The sequence below is a fragment of the Polistes dominula genome, unplaced genomic scaffold, assembly GCF_049000335.1.
Source record: "Polistes dominula isolate Pdom_NZ unplaced genomic scaffold, Pdom_raw_medaka contig_31, whole genome shotgun sequence".
In the NCBI taxonomy this organism is placed as follows: domain Eukaryota; kingdom Metazoa; phylum Arthropoda; class Insecta; order Hymenoptera; family Vespidae; genus Polistes; species Polistes dominula.
The window spans coordinates 8,479,818-8,501,344 of NW_028300925.1; the positions used below are offsets into that span (position 1 = coordinate 8,479,818).

Here is a 21,527-nt window from a genome sequence, read left to right on the forward strand (position 1 = left end):
TATTCAGCATATGCTATAAATAATATTTCAAAAACCTTCCAGAATGGCGCTGGTGTAGACAAAGGATATGGTATGAATATAGCAATTGTAAACGAATTGAAGTATGCCGAATTATGTAATAATGTAGTAAATATAACCTTACAGAATTATTATGAGAAAAAGTCTAACTAGAGTGATTTTATTTCGTAAATTGTGAATAGTACGTTTATTGATTTTTTATCATTTAATTTTATGAAAAAGTGTGTGAGTAACAAAACAGTTATGGGTAAAATTTGTGTTGTGAAAAGTTGTCCCTGATGCTAATGTGGCGCCACCCTAATTGAATGCATTTCGACGGACATTTTTCATATACACAGATGATACTCCCTACCTCTACTTTCCATACCTCTACCTTTCATAATGCAATTATACATTTGTGGATGGTCATTTTATGTCATATGTGCAAGACGAGCGAAACGCTAGATATCTTGGTTATTGAAGACGTGTTTGACGCTCATTGAGAGTTTTTAGAGTTAAAAATATGAATATTAAGGAAATAAAGTTATTAATGAAATTAATGTAATTTACTTATGTAAAAATGTTTAAGAGTTAGCTAAAAACAAATATATATTTATATATTTTAAATCTATATTTATGTATTAAAAATATGGATATTAAGGAAGTAAATATATTAATGAAATTAATATAACTTCCTTTTTTATAAATTTTAAAAGGTTAACTATAAACAAATATATATTTATGTATAGAATAGTTGATTTTTAATGATCTCATTGTAAGTATACATTTGTCCAAGTTAACACAAACAAATTAATGGCGTTATTAAGAAGTTATTCGATTATTTAATAAATTATATTTTGTTATATTTAGATGACTGTGGATAATGAAACTAGTGATCAACAAGTACTTTTTGCGACGGGAGGTTATGATCATACAATCAAATTATGGCAACCACATACAGGAAATTGCGAGCGTACATTTACAGAGACAGAATTTGTATCCTTTTTATGTTTTTCTACAATTTATTATGAAAAACTTATCTTTATTAAATACTTTTATTAAATATATTTAATTAATTAATATGTATATTTTTATATACATATTTGAATATTTTTGAATATATGAATATTTTTCTTTAATACATCTTAGCAGCAAGTAAATGCTCTGGACATTACACCAGATAAATATTTTATAAGCGCAGCAGGTTATCAACATATTCGAATGTATGATTTGGGAAGAAGTGATCCTACCCCGGTAGTTACCTATGAAGGAGGTTCCAAGAATATTAGCGGATTTGGCTTTCAGGTTTCACAAAACATTGAAATCTTATCGAAGAATAATGTAGAATCAAATGTTATCGTATTGTGATTATTGTTACTAATTTTTTTAGGAAGAAGGAAAATGGATGTATACCGGAGGAGAAGATTGTTCTGCACGGATATGGGATCTTAGGTATGTTAAATAATTTAAAAAGAATTTGCATCCATTAATAAATACACAGAATAAATTTTTTATTGCGTTTCAGATATCTTAATGGTAAATGCCAAAGAATATTTCAAGTCTCAGCCCCTGTAAATTGTGTATGCTTACATCCTAATCAAGCAGAATTAGTAGTTGGTGATCAAAGTGGTGTTATACATTTATGGGATCTTCGTTCGGATCATAATGAACAATTGGTATAACCGCAATTATAAATGAATAATCTTCTATTTTTATACGAACATATTTTCTTATTTTAGATACCAGAAACAGAAGCTTCCATTCAAGATGTAACAATAAATCAAGATGGTACATATATGGCTGCTGTAAATAATAAAGGTCATTGTTATATCTGGACACTTTCTGGAGGTATAGGAGAGGAACCAACTAAACCTATTCCTCGTCATAAACTTGTAGCTCATAAGCGTTATGCCCTTCGTTGTAAATTTAGCCCTGATTCTACGTATGTAAAAATCTGATATTTTTTTGATATTTTTTTAATGATTAAGAAATGAAAATGATAAAATAATAATATTTAGCCTGCTCGTAACTACATCTGCTGATCAAACTGCCAGAGTTTGGAGAACCACAGATTTCTCCGAGGTACAGGTACTTCAACACGAAGCCAAACGTTGGGTTTGGGATGCAGCCTTCAGTGCTGATTCACAATATCTATTCACTGGTAAGAATAGAATGTGTACAATAATTTCATTAAGATAAAATTTAATATGTCTGTTACGTTTAGCTTCTTCTGATGGCATTGCAAGATTGTGGAACGTTTCAACGGGAGCGATAGTACGCGAGTATAAAGGTCACCAGAAAGCAGTAACAGCTTTGGCATTTTATGAAGAAGCTGTATCTACGGCTTAATAGTTCAGACAAAAAGGTGTATAGAATAAAAATCTTTTTTAATTTATTAAATATAAGAAATTAATTTTTTTCTACAGGATAGTACGCAGTAATACTTAAAGAAACAGTATTATATTTACGATCTAATATATGTATATGTTATGGGCAATATATATAATGAACAGATATTTCACAGATTGCCCGGTCTCCTATAGAATGCCCAGAAGGTTTCGGTCAATTTATAAAATATATTTCAATGAGGTGTGTTTAGAGCGCAGAGAAAGGTGAAAGAAACTGAAGCTATTGTAAGTGAAACAAACTGTGAAAATTTAAGAATCCCCCTCCTTCCTCGTGCTCTAAACACCATAAACTAAAGCATATTTTATTGATTGGCCGAAACTCTCTAGGCATTTTGTAAAATGATCGGGGACATTCTATGCAATGCCGGCAGTAACATATTGCATTTAACATATACATATATACATATATAATATATGTATATATAATATTATAATTTAATTTATGAATGTGAATAAAAAAATATGTATAGCAAATATATTATTTCTGATTATTTAAAGTTTAATCGAGTGCGTGAATGAATATAAAACAGAAAAATAAATTTAAAATTCCAAAATGTGTAATGTTAATCTGATGACGTTTATCCGGCTTATCACGAATGAATGAATGACTTGTCGTTCGTAGGACTCCGCTGATAAACGATAAACCAACATGTATTAAAAGCGAGCGAGTGCTTAGTATAGATCAGTTGAACGCTTATACGCGAACGAACATTATCTCAAAGCGTAACTTTGTCGTTTGTCTTATAGTGTTTGTATTCAAATATTACTATTACGAAATTCGTTCGAAAATTTAAAATAAATGATATCAAGTATAAACAGTGACGCTTAGAAGAGATAAGGAGTATTATTATCGTTCTATTTCTTAGTTAATGTGTTCATTTTGTTCTTTTTTATTCTTTTATTTGACTTGTTATCTTGCTTCTTGTCGCTGCTTTCTTAATCTATTTACATGAATTTATTCTAAATATCCGTAATAATAGTAAATATAAAAGTAAAGTAAAAGTAAAAGTAAAATGATTCGTAAGTTTATTGTACGAACGTCGAAAAAATTATTAGAGCTGCGTATTGCAAGAAAGGAGCATATTAGAAATGTACATTTCAAGTTTTATCCCAACACAAGGTCGTTCATACCCGAGCGTGAGTAAATTATATGTCTCGTAATTGTAGGTAAAAGTCGTTATTAAATAAAAAATTTTTATTGTTTATTTATTAAGTATTAATAACGTGTTGAAATGATAACTTGTAAAAGATATTTTTGTATTTTTTATTTTTTCTTCTAAATATTATTTTTAGCAAACATACTGATTATGTTAATGAATAATAATAAGGATAATATAGAACGTTTAGTGCGTATATTTTTACTTACGTTTTTCTTTTTATTTTCATTTTATTTCCATTTATTTCTAAACGACGAGAAAACATTTTTACGCGAATATGTATTCAATCGAGATTTAAATTTTACGATTTGTATGATTAACGAACGCGCATGTGCACCCTATCGAATTAATAATTTACTGTTCGTAGGAAAAACCGAAAAATTGAATATGTATCAAGCCATTAATCAAGCTTTGGACATTACTTTAAAAAATGATTCATCCGCAGGTGATTATAAAATTCTTTTAACGTAAATAGGAACAAACACGAATTTATATAATAGTTGATTATACTAAAAATTACTTACGTCTGTTTTACATGAGATTATTTTACAAAAATGTACATGACATTGATAACAACCAAGCATTATCGAACATAAAAAATATTTTTTAACGAGATAATATAAATAAGTTTTTGTATTAACATATATAATAATAACATAATTATTATATATATATATATAATGATAATTATATTATTATTATTTATATCTATATTAATTAGCATAATTACGATAAGAGTCAATGAAAAAATGTTAAATGTAGAAGGTATTGACAATAGTGATTCATTTTTTCATACATTTTTGCAAATACTTTTGCATGGTCTTTTTATTCTGAAAAATGTTATATTTTTGAATACAGTTATTTTTGGAGAAGATGTTGCCTTCGGTGGTGTTTTTCGTTGCACCGTAGGATTACAAAAACGTTATGGTTCCGATCGAGTTTTTAATACACCTTTATCCGAACAAGGTATCGCAGGTTTTGGTATTGGTTTGGCGAATGTTGGTGCAACCGCCATTGCAGAAATTCAGTTTGCCGATTATATATTTCCTGCATTTGATCAGGTTATTAAGTTTTTCAATTATTTCCTTTTTCAAATATATCGAAATTCTATAATTAGAAATATAATACGTATGTTTTTATCTTTTAATTATATTAGATAGTAAATGAAGCAGCTAAATGCAGATACAGAAGCGGCGGAATGTTTGATTGTGGAAAATTGACGATACGATCACCTTGCGGTGCCGTTGGGCATGGAGGACTGTATCATTCACAAAGTCCGGAAGCTTATTTTGCTCATACACCTGGATTAAAGGTTTTTATTTAATAAATAACAATAAAAATTGAACATTTATTATATTAATATTTGTGTAATGTCGGTAAAACAGAAATCTATTTATTATTAATGGTCTGTACTAATAGAAATGTACTGTTACGTATCTATTGTCGGTAAAGCAGTAATTTGGTGTATGATATACCTAAACGTACAATGAGTAGTGAATTATATATATGTAAATATACATATAATTTGTGTGCATATAATGTGTAATATATACATGTGATATATGCAAAAACATGTAATATCCATCTAGTAAATTTATATATATAAAGTACATGTAGCAAACGTGCATTAGCCTTTACACTGCACTCACGATTACGAACGTGTAGAGTTATTTCGAAGAAGATATTTCCGGGAATAAAAACATGCTTTATGGTTCTGCTAGAAAAGAAAAAAGGACGAATTAAACGCCAATAAATTTTCTATTACATTATCTTCATATTTTTTTTTTATTATTTCTTTTTTTTTAATGTGGATGCTAATTTCTTTAGAATGGTTCGTTAATCCTTAGAATGCTATGGACACATATATGCGTTTGGTAAAAATTATCAGAGTGGTCTTATCAACGCATATACATGTTTGTTAATATTAATGTAAAATAATGTAATGTTTATATTAATTAATTAAATTATATTCAGAAACAAAAACTCTTTAATTATTAAATATAATTTATTATCAGAATCTAGTTAATAATAAATTATTCCGTTCTTACAAAACGTTTTAGTTAAAAGTATTCAGCACTCAAAGGGTTAATTTTATTTTCCTCGTTTGTAGATTGTAGTACCTCGAGGTCCAGTGCAAGCAAAAGGACTTTTATTGAGTTCTATTCAGGAGCCAGATCCTTGCATAATTTTTGAACCTAAGGTCCTTTATCGTACGGCTGTTGATGAGGTTCCGGTTGGTCATTATAAAATTGAAATTGGTAAAGGAGAGATTATTAAAGAAGGTACTTTTATTTATACAATAAATTTTTACTATTATTTTTTTATTTATTTATATAGAGGGTGCACCATGAATTGGTTTAGATTGATCAACATTTCCTAGATTAATAATTTTATAATTTGTAGAAAACATATCAGCTTTAAAAAAGGTACCAAACTAAAATAATTGATTTTTAAAATTATATATAAATTTTTGTTCAATTTTTATATACAAGTCTTTTATATACAGAAAAATATATATTTACTATATATGTATTTTTGTTTTGACGTAGGAAAAGACGTGACTCTCGTAGGATGGGGCACACAGGTGCACGTACTATTAGAAACAGCCGATCTCGTCGAGGAGAAGCTCGGTGCATCTTGCGAGGTGATAGATCTTCTTTCCATTTTACCTTGGGATGTTCAACTAGTTTGCAAGGTAATCTAATTCTTCTAATTTGCACATTTACAATTTGTTTTAAATTATTTTACTTATATCTCAAATATATTTATATTATAATAATTATTTATGTTATTGTTAAAAGAAAAAAATGAACAAATAATTATTTTCAATTTAGTTTATCAGAAACATGTATAAACTATATTTTTATAATATCAGACTCTTCTTATTTATCAGGCACAGTGATCTCAGCATATTTGAACTTTAAACTATAATAATAGAGAGTGAATAAGAAACGAAATAGAGGTAGGCCAGGGTTCAGGCAGTTATCTTCTGGACTCAGGTCCAGTGATGCAGATCGTAATTGGAAAGTTAGTTTCATTGGTAAATTCATAGAGATATATTCCTGGTTAAATCATTCGTTTCTTTCTCACTATCTCTCTCACTCTCTTTCTCTTTATTTCTCGATAGCACTCAACTCTCGAGACTGGTGTAGTTTGCGCAACTAAGAAACTGTTTCGAAGGCTCATCGAGAAGGTTGCTAATCGGAGATTAGGTCTCTTCAACACAAGAGAACAAGAAAGAAAAAAAGAAGAAAAAAGAGTGAGAGGGGGGAGGGAGGAGGAGAAAGAGGAAAAGAGAGAGAAGGTGAGAAAGAGCACGTGTTTCTTGCGTCTTCAGAACGAAATCAGCCTGCTCGGATAATTCGAGATCCGCGATCGAACGGCAAGCGTTTATAAGGACTTTATCTTTTCCGTTCCACCACGTGTTCTCTCCTCCTTGCGTAATGTCTCCGTGCGCATTCGCTCATTCGTGCAAGTTAGAACGTTGAACGTCGTTGTTAGATGGATATGGTTGAACTATCTCGACCGAAACGACCGAGAATATCTTTCCAATAAACTTTCCCACTTACGATATATTACTTCTTATATAGGGAGTTTCTAATTTTTTTTTTCAATTTTTTTTTCTTCTAGTACATGATACCTTTGTATAATTACTAGGTCATTTGTTGTAATTATAAGCATACTTACACGTATGCATAATTACAATATACATATATATGTATGTGTTTATTTTCTATTAAAAAAATATGATTGATAGTAATGAAATTTTTTTAATTGATAAATTTAAGGAAAGAATACATTTTATAGGCATATAATTTTGAGGCACCCGTTATCGTTAATTATTAAGATCATTCATTATATATATATATGTATATATAACTGTAAGCATACTAAAAACGCATACTAACATTTATAAATATATATATTATTTTCTACTAGAAAAGTAAGATTAACAAATGCAATTTTTCGAATTGTTAAATTGGAAGAAAAAATTTCTTTTGTTAGATGTATAATTTTGTAGTATATAGGATACTCTATGCATAATTATTAGATCAATTGTTGAAACTATAAGTATACTTATACGCACGTAGTAAGTATATATTCTATTTTTCTATTAGAAAAAGAAAAATAATTCATAACGAGTTGTCTGAATAAACACAGAGAAGAAAAAGAGAGTGGTATTATAAAGTAGAATCTACAAAGGTGTTATTAACGATAAATAAAGATAGACAAAGGTATCGTGTGTACTACATGTGTCGTTGATGACGTAAAAAGCGCTGACAGGCTTCAAAAAATACAAATTGCCTCGTAAAACTCTGATAATCCAATTGTAACCGACTTGATCTTTCTCTCTCTGTCTTCCTCTCTCTTTCTTGGTCTTTCTGTTTCTCTTTTTCTCCTCTCTCTCTCTTTCTCTCTTTCTTCCTTTCTTTCCACGAGTCTTAATTACACTAAATCGGATGAAGTTTCGCTAATCCGTGCTCGGGATCAGCCTTGGGGAAATTATCGATGTGATTTTATGGCGGTAGTTTGCGTCGCGTGCACGCGCCTTACCGCGCTTTCCAATCGGCTTTGTTAATGATTTACAAGGCGTCCTGTTATATCTATACAACATCAACGTTACACACGCATACACACACATATACACATACGCGCATGTATCTATATATATATATAGAGAGAGAGAGAGAGAGTGCGTCTTAATTACGTACGTAAGTAAGTACTTACTTACATATAATAATGTGTTGTACCTTCATAGATGTTTCGTACAGGAGCAACAGTTAGCTCGCTCTAACTTTTCATCGATTTGATAGTCGATAGTAAGATTCTTGATGTTAATGCATCATTTAACATCCGTCCTCCCATATACATAAATTATTATCATGCTCGAACACTAATCGTAAATCATGGATAATTTGATCCTACCTTCGACTTATGCATATATATGTATGTTTATGTGTACGTATACTCGTATTCCCAATTGAATCATCATCTGAGAAACTTTCTCTTTATACATATTTTTATTATTTCTATTTAAAATGATATTATATTTATTATTTATTTCATTTATAAGAGTTTTTATTAGCATATGAGTAAATCGTACAAATGAGTGAATTGGATAGCTTAACATTTTTATATACAGGATATTGCTAAGCAAATTTTATTCGTAAATGTAAAGTTAAATAATCACGTTATAATAATAATAATAATAATAATTATTATTATTATTTATTTATTTAATTCTCTTTTTATTACAGTCAGTAAAAAAAACTGGACGCGTAATCATAGCACACGAAGCACCAAGGACCAACGGATTTGGAGCAGAAATAGCAGCACGTATTCAGGTAAAAATGATTAGCGTGATTTTTTTTGTTGATTTCAATAAGATATAAGATCGATGATTAAATTTAAAAATGCATGTTACTTCATAAATAATCCATTCTCTTTATCGTATCAACTAGGTGCTGTAAAATGTTATTATATCTACGATCAGATATCGAGAAGGAGAAAGATACAATTTATAGATTATAGAATAATAAATAGATAGGCAGGAGATATATGTAATATTCATATATATATATATATATATATATATATATATATATATGTATATGCATATATGTATTATATCACTGAACGTCTCTTTGTACAGTTATTCGCAAGAAAGAATTTTTTCTTTCTTTTTTTTTCCATTCTTCGGGTGCAATGCACGCTACGCTACGATTGTTAATATCTTTGATCATTGCAATTGAGTGCAATTAGCAGTAATAAAATTAATTACCAGACGTTGAATTTCTTCTTACGACTTTGAAATTATACCGCGCTGTTATACAGATAGTATATAAAATATACATATATGTATACGTATATATAAATGAATATATTAAATACTATTACTATAAAGAGAAAATAATTATTCTTTTCTAGGAATTCTTTTTTTTAAAATTGTATTACGTAATAAGATTACAATTAGTCATAAAAAGATCTATATCTTAATTTATATTAATATTACTATTATTTTATAAGAAAACAAATATAAAAAATAAAAATGTGAAAAAATGTAATGTATTAAATGAAATATTAAAATATTTTGCATATTTTTTAGGAGGAATGCTTTTTAAATTTGGAATCTCCAATTATGAGGGTCACCGGTTGGGATACACCATTTCCACATATTTTCGAGGAATTTTATTTGCCGGACAAATGGCGTTGCTTCGATGCAGTAAAAAAAGTCTTGACTATTGAAGGATCATCGTTTAATCTAATAAGATTGAAGAGAGAAGACTAGAATAAATGGGGAAGAAAAGATCTATTCTGAACGTGTGACATTACTTGTAGAAGATTAGCAAATACTTATACATATGACTTTTAATGAATTTTATGACATCGATTTTTCGTATTTGCGGTATACTTATATATATATATATATATATATATATATTTACTTACTTACTTAACTTACTTACTTACACTGTCTCAGGATCGACTTGTCACGTGTTCAAAGACCGGTCCCGCGACAATTTGATCGTATCATAGTAGTTCTATCTATATTTCTATCTCTCGATCTTTTTTTTTTATCCTGGTTTAACACCCTTTCCGTTCATATCAAAAAACGTGGCTCCCTTTTTATTTATCTCATATAACATAACAATATAAGATAACAATCGTTACTTACATTAGATTTTCGATAGTAAGATCACTTAAAAGATATAGATTTATAAGAGAACAAACAATATTATTTATTATCGATGTTTAATTATCTAGTCAAGATCGCTCATCAATGTGTTTGTCTTAAGAACAAACAAAAGACTTCAAATTTCCAAATTATAAACACTTGGGATATAATTATTCGTAGATATAAGTAAAAAATAAATTGAATAAAAAAAAGCCAAAAAAAAAAGAAAATAAATATTTTTTTGTAAGTATTAAGTAGTAAGCTTGCGTGTAAATCGTTATTGGTAGGTTAACTCCTAGTTAGCATTAGAGGTATATATCCCTGGCCCAGTTTTGTACCGACCAAACCCACATAAATCCTTTCGCGTCTAATTTAATGAGACGAAGAAAGACGATACCAAGCCCGGTCGGCGTCGGTGGTGACGGTGAAGTTAACGACAGATTGAGAACGGTGGAGGAGAAAAAAGGGTAGAAAGAAGTAGAAAGGGTAACCCCAACGACTAAACGATATATTCATAATTAGAAGGTGTATATCTACATAGAGTAATACAGTAGTATTATAATAGTATAGTAATATATGGAATAAATCGGGTCAAGTCCGTATCTTTCGTCGCGGTAAAATGAAGCGTCCGATCGTAACGACCGTCGTAATATAATATTTTAATCAAGGCTTCTCTCCCTCAGCCGCCACATTCGGAACATGATCGATCGATCGATCGATTTTGTATTACATTTTGAATCATATTTTACACACACATGCACACACAGTTTGGATAAAAAGAATCCTAATTTTATCGGTCGTCCTGTTTTCTTTTTTTTTTCTTTTTTTTTCTCTCTTCTAATTTCGTTCAGAAATTGATTGAGATCTTGTTTATTTGTCAATCTTTGAAAAAAGAAAAAAAGAGAGAAAGATAAGAGGAGGGATAAAGTAGAGAATATTCGAAATTGAAGGAAGTTCGTGAAACGCGAACGCTTGTTCGTAACGTATTTTGTAATTTGAAAGGGAAACCACATTCTTTCACCGCGTATTATGATACGTGAAAGTTAGCAACGCAGCGCCTACGGTGTGATGCAGTAGGTACATTGAAAAGAGACGGAGAATGGCTGGCACATAAGACTGAGTAAAAGCTAAAGAAAGAGATAGAGATAGAAAGAGAGAGAAAGAAAGAGAGAAAGAGAGAGAAGTGATCGTTACTGTGAGACATGGACTATATCGAAGGTCGACCTGTTGCCTTTTTATTTCGTTGATTTTTGCGGGAATAGAGCAACTGTCCTCTCTCTCTCTCTCTTTCTCTTTCTCTCTTTCTTATTCTTTTATAGACTAGTTAACAACAACATATGGTTCAGATGCAAACCCACGTAGAAACCCATGTACGCTTATATGTTCGTAAGGATTTTCGTCAGCACGAAATAGTTCGGTCACCTGGAACGAATGGGGATCATCCTTGAAATGCTTCGGTTCCTACCCTGTTCCTCATTTTATTTGAAAGATTCCTGTTAGTGGGTAGACGATTCGAAAGGGATTCACCGATCCGGAACAATCGCGCAACCGATTTCGACGAATCTCATGGATGGATCTCTTTCAAACAAAGAAAGAAAAAAGAAAGAGAAAGAGAAAGAGAGGGAGAGAAGGAGAGAGATATCTTTGATATAGATAAAGAAAAGAGAAAGGAATCAAAGATATAGTAAAAATAATTGTAATAATAATGACAATAATAATAATACGTATTATTCAATAATTTCATATGAGATATCGCATTTGTTTCTGTTATAAACATTCTTGATTGATCTTTGATTTAGAAGTTTTTTTTGTTTTCTTTTTCTTCTTCTTCTTTTTCCACGTGTCAATGTCACGCAAGTGTTTAACTCGCGTTTGAAAAAAGAATCAATTGCATGAGTGCACGAGTGTAACGACGTGTATTAATTGATTTATAATACGCATACGCTTTTAAGTCATTTCGTCTCTCAATTATATCTCCATTCTTTTACATTTTCTTTTCTTTTCATTTCGTATCATTTCGACAGATGTTCAACGCGAACAAGTGTTCTCTTTAGTCTACACCAAGAACTTTCTCGAAATTTTATTTTGTATTTTTTATATTATTCCAAGCGTAAGATTAACAAATCAAATGGTAATTTACAATTGGTATGTTAAGTCTGTTTATAGATTTTTCTTTTCTTTTATCTTTAAGTTATGTCTTAATTTATTACGCAATGCAATTTATTACCAAATACTACGTCATCGTGATATTTTATGAATTTAAATAAAAATGTTTTGTTTGTGATTTTTCTTTGTTCTTTTTTTTTATTATTTTATTTTTTAAATATCTGTTATACTCTACCTTCACCATCAATGACTGCGTAGGATAGATAACTTTTTTCTTTTCCGTTCTTTTCATTTTTTTTTCTCGAGCTAGTCAAGAACGTAATAGCGCGTGGATATTACGAAGGCAAGGGATTAGAAAGAGAAAGAAAGAGAGAGAAAAAGAAAGAGAGAAACCTAACTACGAACGGCAGACTCTCAATAGGAATTTATATAACTTTGAAACAAACGACTTCTTTGTCTCCTCTTAAATTGTAGCCCATGATTATCGCGATTAGCGATTGGCAATTAAGAGCTTAGGTATTTTCCGGTAAACGTCGTTGACTCGTTACCATAATTAAAACAAACCACGAGGATTTCCTTCTTAGACGAAGAGCTTATGTTAGAGTTAACAAGAAGGTTCAAGAATACCTGTAGGAAGACAAATACATAGATATTTGTATGTATATGTACACATATATGTATGTATGTATATAAAGAGAGGAAAGACTTGGACTCGTCTAAGGTCCTAAGAAAAACGTTTTGTGGTATCTTGATTAGTCGAGTTTTACTTCGAGAAAGTTTACTCTATCTTACCAGATTGCGAAAACTACTTGAAAATCATAGTAAGAACAATTTTTTTACAATACGCGTTCTAATAGTTAAAAATAAATATAATCGAAGAAAGGGTATTAGGAAATAAATCGTAATTAAGATCAATCATATTATAATAATCGTCATCTACGAGTAGATTGGATTTATGTTGATCGCATTCTATTGTTGTTCATTTGCATATTATAATATTACTATATTTTTTATAATGACATATCAAACTTTGATAAAGTTTTTTTACTTAATTTAAAAACTTCTACACAAAGTGTCAAAATAAGATTAATATTAAGTAGATTTCAAGGTAAAATATAAGCCACTGTTTTTAATCTTGACCATGTTGGCATCATCTAATACTTGCCAACTTTACTGGCACGGGCTACTTATATACATATGTATATATATATACATAGGGACATACCGAAGTGTAGATAAAAGTAGATTGTAGATAGACGGGTAGATTTTTATATATATATACATGTATAAATATATACAGTAGCATTTGAATGTGGCCCTGCCAGCCGACACGTAGGAACGCACAGAAGGCGTGAGCGACAATTTCGTCGAGCCGGAGAACGTACGTAACTTACGCTCACATTTCTATGTACTTTATATATATAAATATGTAGATAAAAAACGTTAAAGGTCCTTGCAGCCCCTTCTTGCCCATTCCACATTGAATAAACTGGATTTAGAAACGATATGATAATTACTATCCGACGTTACATTTTCCCTGATAAATCGAAACACAATCTCTTTTTCTTTAAAATATACGTTATTTTTACTCATACATTTTCATTCAACATTTATGAGTAAAAAATATAATATATACACGCGATCGAATATAACACTTTTATTAAAAAATATTGTTAAACGTAAGAATTAATGTTTAAATTATATATATATATATATATATATCTTTTTTCTTTTCTTTCTGTCTTTCTTTTTTTAAAGCTGTGTCAGAAACAAAAATTTATTTATCTATCTCGCTCTATTTCTCTTTCTACGATTTTATCCTCGTTATTTTCACAAGTAGATACACAACATCTCTTTCTATCTATATATGCCATTCTTCTTGTTTTCAACGCATACAGAGAGAGAAATATACAATAATGATGATAATAATCGCGCATGTGTCGACAAGTCTTACGATAAATCAATCGAAAACTGATAATGCAACACCTGTACATATTCGTCGATTATAGTTCGATTTACGTAGATATTATCTGTCTCTTTCTATTCTTCTTTCACCTTTTCCATTTTCTCCCCTTTTATTCTGTTCCCTCGGTCGAACATTATTTTGCTCATTTTGATATAAAGTATTACTATAATTTTCTATTCTTTCTATTATTTTATTTTATTTTATTTTATTGTCCCGTAAGATTTTTTTATTATTTCATTGTCTACATGTTTATCATTTTATTATCTTTATAGGATACCATCATGGTGAGGAAATAGAAACCACATTTTGTGAAACCGCGAACCAGGCTACGTAAAGGAAAATAATAAAATAAAAAGAAAAGAAAAAGGAAGATAGTAAAAGTATATATATATATGCATATATATGCATATATAGAATTTTTATAACTATAATGTCGTAAACTTGCGAGTCGAGGAGATTCGACAGCAGAAACGTGTTAACCTTCAATCAACCTTGAGCAAAAACAATCACGTTCACTCGAGATAAATAGACTAATAAATAGAGTCTAAAATTAATCCACCTCATTCTTATATCATTTAGTTTAATAATACATATATGTACATATATGCATACATATATTTACATATTATTTAAATTTACTCGTGCAAAAAAAAATTAACGATTAGATTAATTAGAAAATAATCCATAAAAGAAAAAGATTATTACAGTTGAATGAAGAACACTCTCTATACTTATCGCATCAATAAAATGTATTTTATTACAGAAACGTTTAAATGACATAAACGATGAATTTAAAAAACCAAATAAATCAATGCCGAGAAAGAAAAAGAAAAAAGGAGAAGCAGTAGATGGAAGAGAACATTTAGATTACATCTGTCGATAAAAAGCGTGGTAAATAAATACCGATAAACGCGCGGTTGGTAAAAAGAATAAAAAAAAGAAAGAAAAAAAGAGAGAATGAAAAAGAGAAAAAATAGGAGAAAAAAGAAAAAACGCAAAGCGCTGATAAAAGAAATTGGCGAATGCAGTGCGGCACTGCTTTCGATTTCGTTCGTTTGTTCGTTCGTGTTATCTTCGTCTTGTTCCTCGAGTTCGGTCGTTTTCGGGTCTCGAGCGTAGACTCGGTTAGAGAGGAAAGACGGGCAAGGCAAGGCAAGGCAAGGGCGATGTTCGACTCGGGTGGGGCGGTGATGCACGCTGGGATGGACCGACTAGAGAATATCAGTTCCAAACTTCCTACCGTTCACGTTCCGCATTCAATTCTGACTTTTCCCGCAATCGTTCCGCATTTTCATATTTAAACGCTTAATTATTTTAATTATTTAAATATTATTACGTTACTTTTTATTCACTAAAATTATCGTCCCGAAAATAATATTATTAAGTCGGGAGGTTAATCTAACCTTATTTGGTATTCTTCTTTTGCGTGTGTTAAAAAATACACGAAGATTTACACAAGATTGGTTATTTATTTTTATTATTTATATATTCGTTGTTGTGTGTTGTAAGAAGAAATTGATAGAAAGATATAAACAGGTTAAATAGATACTTCAAGGAAGTTGGTGAAGTGAGTGTGAGAGAGAAAAAGAGAAGAAGAAGAAGGAGAAGGAAGGAAGGAAGGAACTGGTATCAACTCGTAACTTCTTTTTCTCTCTCGCTCCACCTTTGGTGTCAGAGAAGTATATTCACGTGGACCAATCATCGAACGGTGTCGAAGTGAATCTCGTTAGGGAAAGCGGAAAACCGAAAGCCTCATAGTTAAAGGGAAAAGATACGCTGCGGTGAATTAGTCGAGTGCAAGAGAGATCGATTACGTACATAACCTCGAACTTTCCTCGTGTACGCCCTTATTTGCGTATTTTCTTTAATATTATCTTCAATATTTTATGGTTTTATTCATTTTTGTTATTAAAATCGGTGTATAGACTAGAAAAAAAAACAACAACCATATCAAGTAGTGTTAGTGTGATATTATTGGTAAAAATAAAAATAAAAAAATAAATATGACAAAAATAAACTTAACAAACGAAAAACAATCGTTGCTACCGTCTTCGTGTAAAAATCTCAACGATCAACAAAAAAATAAGAAAGAGGAAGGAGAGAAAGATTCTCTTCTAACGCAGGTTAGAAACGAGGAAAATAAAGGGATGATTGAGATCGTCGTTAATAGTATCCGAGATGAAAAAAATAAACAGGAAGAAGACGAGAATGAGAATGAGGAATCGGCGAAAAAGAAAGCAGAAGAAACGATGACCAAAATTACTCAATGCATTCAGATGGTGCCATTGATGCAGGTGAGTCTCAACTTACGTAACACTTTTTAATGCCTGCTGTATATAGAGTTCGATGGCGCCGGTAGTACAAAGAGAGAGAGAAAGAGAGAGGAAGAGGCCGGTCGATCAGCTTTTTTCGAGTATGACCTTCGAGAAGGAAATTTGAGCTTGATTGACGTTAAATAATCGATAATGTCGATTCTAATTATTCAATTTTAATGATCAAAATTTTCCATTTCTTTTTTATGTATTTAATACTATTTTCTAGCAAAGGATATAGAGGGAAGCAGAGTACAAAAGATCACGTGATCATACAACGCTTTTCAAAATCATTTTGTCAATTTTACTTTATTTATTTATTTTTTTAATATCATACCGAATAATTTGGTATTTATTAATTTATAATTATTTTCTATATAGTTTATTTATTGTTTTTTTCCTGAAATAAAAATAAAGGATTAGGCTTTAAATCTCACGTTGACTATCCATGAGTTTTCCTCTTTTCCTATGGACATAAATGTCTCTATCAAATGCAGCTTCAATAAAAATTTGATATGTTGGTTTGTTTGTTTTATTTATTTATTTTTTCTTTTATATATATATATATATATGTAAATGAAAACAGTTTTAAAGAAAAGGTATGTTGATTTTTTTGTTTTTTTGTTTGTTTATATAAATGAAAATAGTTTTAAAGAAAGATAAAACTTCTAAGAATATATCTAAATCGTATCTTCGATCGATTGGTCGATATACAGTTGTTCGACTTTCGAAAAATTATCGCGATCGTTAAAAATGTCTCAGTGTATACTTTTACGGCAGCTGCCACGCCTATTTAGTTCGTAAGAACCGATCAAAATCGCTCTTGTAGAGTGAAAAAATGAAAGAGAAAGAGAAAGAAAAAAAAAAAATATATATATATATATAATGTTATTAAAGTATTGATGAAAGTCTTTATTATTAAATTTGCGCGTACTCTATTTTTATTTAAATTATTTTATTTTATTTTGCTATTTAATAATATCGTAGATTATTTTATTTTATTTTTATATTATACGAGAATGGTGGACTGAAAAGTTTTAAGATTTTTTTTAAAGTTTTAAGAAAGAAAGCAAATTATTTCTGCTAACCTAAAAATGTTGCAATCCATCTATGTAATCTGCAATTTTAATTAAAACATTATTTATTATTTATTTAAAAAAAAAAACATCGAAATATCCTAGCGCAATTTTGTATATCCCACATACGCAATAAACACGTAAATGCATTGACTATTTCGTAGACTCGTACATTGACGAATGACTTCGTAGATACGTTGGAATAATAATCGAATCGTTTTAATAAAAAAATTTACTACAAATTACTAGTTAAAAGTATCAAAGGCTTGTAGTTTTACAATCTAGGGTAAAAAAAAAGAAATTAGAATTAGTTAAAAAGTCTCGAGACGGAGTAACTGATTAGTTAAAAAATCACGTAGGAAACTTTTGGTCCAAACTGTAGAAAGTAAGAAAGAAAGAAAGAAGAAGAAGAAAAAAAAGAAATATTTTCTAATAGCTTACATAGACACAAGTCGGCTAAGCGAGTTGGCACGTATACTAGATGTTAGAACAAGCCGGGCGTAACAGCGAAAAGGTTAATGCAAATGGTAATCGAGCTGGTTTTCTGCTCGCTTTAAAATTCGTGAACAAGAAAGGAGCTGGTACGATATGTATGCCACATATGTAATCAAATTTATCTAATTGTATATTTAGTTCATTTTCGAGGATTAGTTTTATGCAATTTCCAATTAAATAATAATAATAATATTAATTAGAGAAAAAAAGATGAAGATGATGATAATAATAATTAATGTAAATTATATTTAATTTTGGAATTTTAAATTATTTTTATTTCAATAAATTATTTTTATATTGTAAATAAAAGTTTATTATTTTATATCTCTGAATAAATAAAATTATTTATGATATATATATATATATATATATAGATTATTTTTTGTATTGAGAATACTTTCTTATTATTTAATATTTAAAACAAACTAGTATTTTTGATATTAACAAGTTTGAAATTACTTATCATCTAATAATATAATAGATTGAATAAAAATTAATAATGAAATATTTGTTAGGAATGTTGAGGAAAAAAGGTTTAACTGGCTCTCAATGTCTATGATCATTCGCGACATATATGCGATAAAGAGTACATAAATTATGTAGCCCTCATGCTCGAGTTTATTTATTTTGTTTGTTACATGATGCAAGATTTCTCTTTCTCTCTCTTTTCGCATTTACATATAGCGTCAATCGAATTAACAATCTCACGTGCCCTTTGCATGCTATGACAAAACGTTGATCTCAAAGTTATAATCTGTGTATAATTGTTATATTTTGCAGAGGAATAATAAACTTTTGAGAAATTTTTAATTATTTTAATTTTTTCGAAGATAGAAAATTACACAAGAAATTCTGTGAACAATCGCTGATTGTCTATCGAATACGGTTTTTTAACATTAAAGTATAAAAAAAATAAGTTTTTCTTATAATGAAATACACATAGACACGTTTAATAGATCGATGATTTGTTGATTTTCTGAGAAGACGTTAGGGAAAAGATATCTTTTAACATAGTTTATGCTTTTTCGACTAACATAAGTTTTAAAATGAAATTATTAAAAAAAAAACATAATTTAATCTTACAAAGCAAAAAATTCATTCGAAAAATTAACAATAATTCGACTCACTGGAAAAATAGAAAAAATAGAAAATACAATAAAAAATTTTAGTAAACACTTGTTGATTCGTCGATTATATATTATATAATTGCGTTTTATAATCTTTATGTATAAAAATTCAGTGTGTGTGTCATATTGTTGGTTTCTAATGAACTTAGAAACTACTGAACCGATCTTAGTGAAATTTTTTTTATTCTATGTGATTTTTTTCAACTTAGGATATATAGGATAGTTTTTATCGCGAGTACTTTTATTTTTAATTGCTAATTTAAGGATTTATTATTTAGAGGTTTCTAGGTATTTGGTACTCTAAGTTTTCAATAGATGGCGCTGTATCACAATTCAATTATTTCGATATATTCACGTCATACGCTTTTTTCAAATTTACATGTGACATAACTAATCTTGCTTTTTATATTTTTTCATTTATTATTATCTTATATATTCCATTCTAATTGTGATATTATTTTGTTTGTTGTAATTTACTACATACTTTAGAATTATATTAAATCAATATTTTATAAAAAAGCCACAGCAACGCGTGACCGGAGAGCATCCTTGTTAAAATATAAAAAATTTATTTGATTTATTTGATAAAAAGGAATAGATACCTTTGAAAAATTTATGATCGATCGAATCTTCATGTGGAGGAAAAGGAAAACATATTTTAGAGACTGTTACCGACCTTTAACAGTTACTGACCATGACGATTGAAATGACTGAATTATGTTTATTTCTATTTCTATACGTATGTTTACTTCTTTCTTCGAAACACATTCGAGACAACATTCGAGGCAGTTATAGTCCGGTCGTTCTATGATAAACAAGTCGTATTCAACACGTGCTTCGTAAGAATATTAATATTTTTAATATTTCAATGATTTTTGGATTATCTATTAATAATTATTCATTATTAATTATTATCTTTCGTTTATCAAATTGAGTTCTCTTTCTCTCATCGTTTTATATTAATTTGTTATCTAATCAAATGTGAATTTTTCATTAAGAACCTATTTATTTTCTAAATTTTATTTAACATTCAAACTACTTATTTTTTTTAATTATGTGTGTTTCTTTCATGAAGTATTAATTGAATTCTTACCGTCGTTGACGGTGAGAGATAGACGAAAATTTGTGTTAAACGGTTGATTTAATGTCAACAAGTTTATTAATGTTTAAACAAATCTTTATTAACATTTGGGGACTTTCGTTGTCTCTGGTCAGTGTTTTATTAATTTCGACGTGTAAACTTCGATAGGTGTTATTGGTAAGTAAAATTTAATGAATATTCATTTAAATTACGATCTTCAGATGCGGTAATTTCCATGTGGTTAGACGCGGGAACATGTATACTACTTTCTATGTAATGTTTATATTTTATATGCTATACATTCCATTATAAGTGAAATCCAACCAAAGACCGCTTACCATAAACATTATAATTATAATTAGTTTCTTTCATCTTCCTAATTAATATCATATTTTCATTTCTTTTATTACTTTTTTTTTCTATAATAATTCTAATAATCGTTTTTCATAAAAACCAAAAATCCTGAATGAACATTCGAGAACTTCTAATTACTTCCTTTCATCTTTTTCATTATAAAGTAACAAATTCTAGTTCGTAATTACAAAGCATTCTGCTTTCTCTTTTAGGATTTGAAATATTTTGATAATATTATTAACTATACTAATCCTAAATAATATATTCGATTTACTTTTTGAGAACTCTAATCATAATCATTCTTCCAGCCTTTTTGTGCAACCGTGCACCATGATGTTATGGCGTTCTTAAAACTTGCTTATACATTAATTATTGACGTAACATTAATTGACTTTTTTATTATCTATCCTTCTTCGGTTTCCGAAGTGTTTGCAAAAGAAAAACTTATTCATGGATTAAGAAAAATTGAACGGTGCTCTGACTTTTAGCTCGTTAGTTTCTCACATCAGAGAAAGTCACTGCAAGTTATAAAATCCATTTTACTGAACGTCCCTCATTTTTCTTTCTTTTTTAACATTCCATCGTGCATCTCGAAGCAGCAGTAGTAATATAAGTACATATACAGACACATACGTAAAGATAAGTAAGTATTTCTTAGGTACGATCGATGGAATCTTCGTATAAATTGCTTGCTTCCGTATCGCCAAAGGCTTCTTCTTCTACTCTTCTACTTCTACTTCTTCTTGTTTTTTTCTTTTTCGTTTTCTTTTTC

At 29.4% G+C, this 21,527-nt stretch overlaps 3 protein-coding genes across 11 annotated transcripts in view; all 3 read left to right on the forward strand.

Annotated features, from left to right (window-relative positions):
* The first annotated feature begins 98 nt into the window (after positions 1-98).
* Positions 99-2,881, forward strand: Lst8 (MTOR associated protein, LST8). Of its 5 annotated transcripts, none has more exons than XM_089170951.1 (8): positions 99-199; positions 868-993; positions 1,147-1,302; positions 1,388-1,449; positions 1,523-1,673; positions 1,737-1,939; positions 2,016-2,158; positions 2,222-2,881. In XM_089170951.1, exons 2-8 carry the CDS (start codon positions 868-870, stop codon positions 2,344-2,346), a joined length of 966 nt encoding a protein of 321 aa, XP_089027077.1. In that variant the 5' UTR covers positions 99-199; the 3' UTR covers positions 2,347-2,881. The 5 variants fall into 5 exon arrangements, with proteins under 5 accessions (XP_089027077.1, XP_089027075.1, XP_089027076.1 ...); XM_089170949.1 differs by having other exon boundaries at positions 121-243; XM_089170950.1 differs by having other exon boundaries at positions 121-243; positions 1,150-1,302.
* Positions 2,882-3,033: 152 nt separating this feature from the next.
* On the forward strand, positions 3,034-12,522 carry BckdhB (Branched chain keto acid dehydrogenase E1 subunit beta). 5 transcript variants are annotated; one of them, XR_001476769.2, is made up of 8 exons: positions 3,034-3,542; positions 3,930-4,007; positions 4,421-4,623; positions 4,719-4,874; positions 5,673-5,844; positions 6,112-6,257; positions 6,456-6,602; positions 6,690-7,367. XR_001476769.2 is itself a non-coding variant. In XM_015334247.2 (8 exons), the coding sequence occupies exons 1-8, from the start codon at positions 3,419-3,421 to the stop codon at positions 9,849-9,851; spliced, it is 1,149 nt and encodes a 382-aa protein (XP_015189733.2). In that variant the 5' UTR covers positions 3,034-3,418; the 3' UTR covers positions 9,852-12,522. The 5 variants fall into 5 exon arrangements, 3 of the variants coding, with proteins under 3 accessions (XP_015189733.2, XP_015189738.2, XP_089027074.1); XR_001476770.2 differs by having other exon boundaries at positions 6,456-6,589; XM_015334247.2 differs by lacking the exons at positions 6,456-6,602; positions 6,690-7,367 and adding exons at positions 8,821-8,907; positions 9,669-12,522.
* A 2,989-nt stretch (positions 12,523-15,511) lies between these two features.
* LOC107073568 (terminal nucleotidyltransferase 5C) overlaps positions 15,512-21,527 on the forward strand; it is an 82,949-nt gene continuing 76,933 nt past the window's right edge. The window contains 1 exon segment of the mRNA XM_015334266.2: positions 15,512-16,604. Within this exon segment, the coding sequence (XP_015189752.2) occupies positions 16,314-16,604 (291 nt within the window). The 5' untranslated portion in view covers positions 15,512-16,313.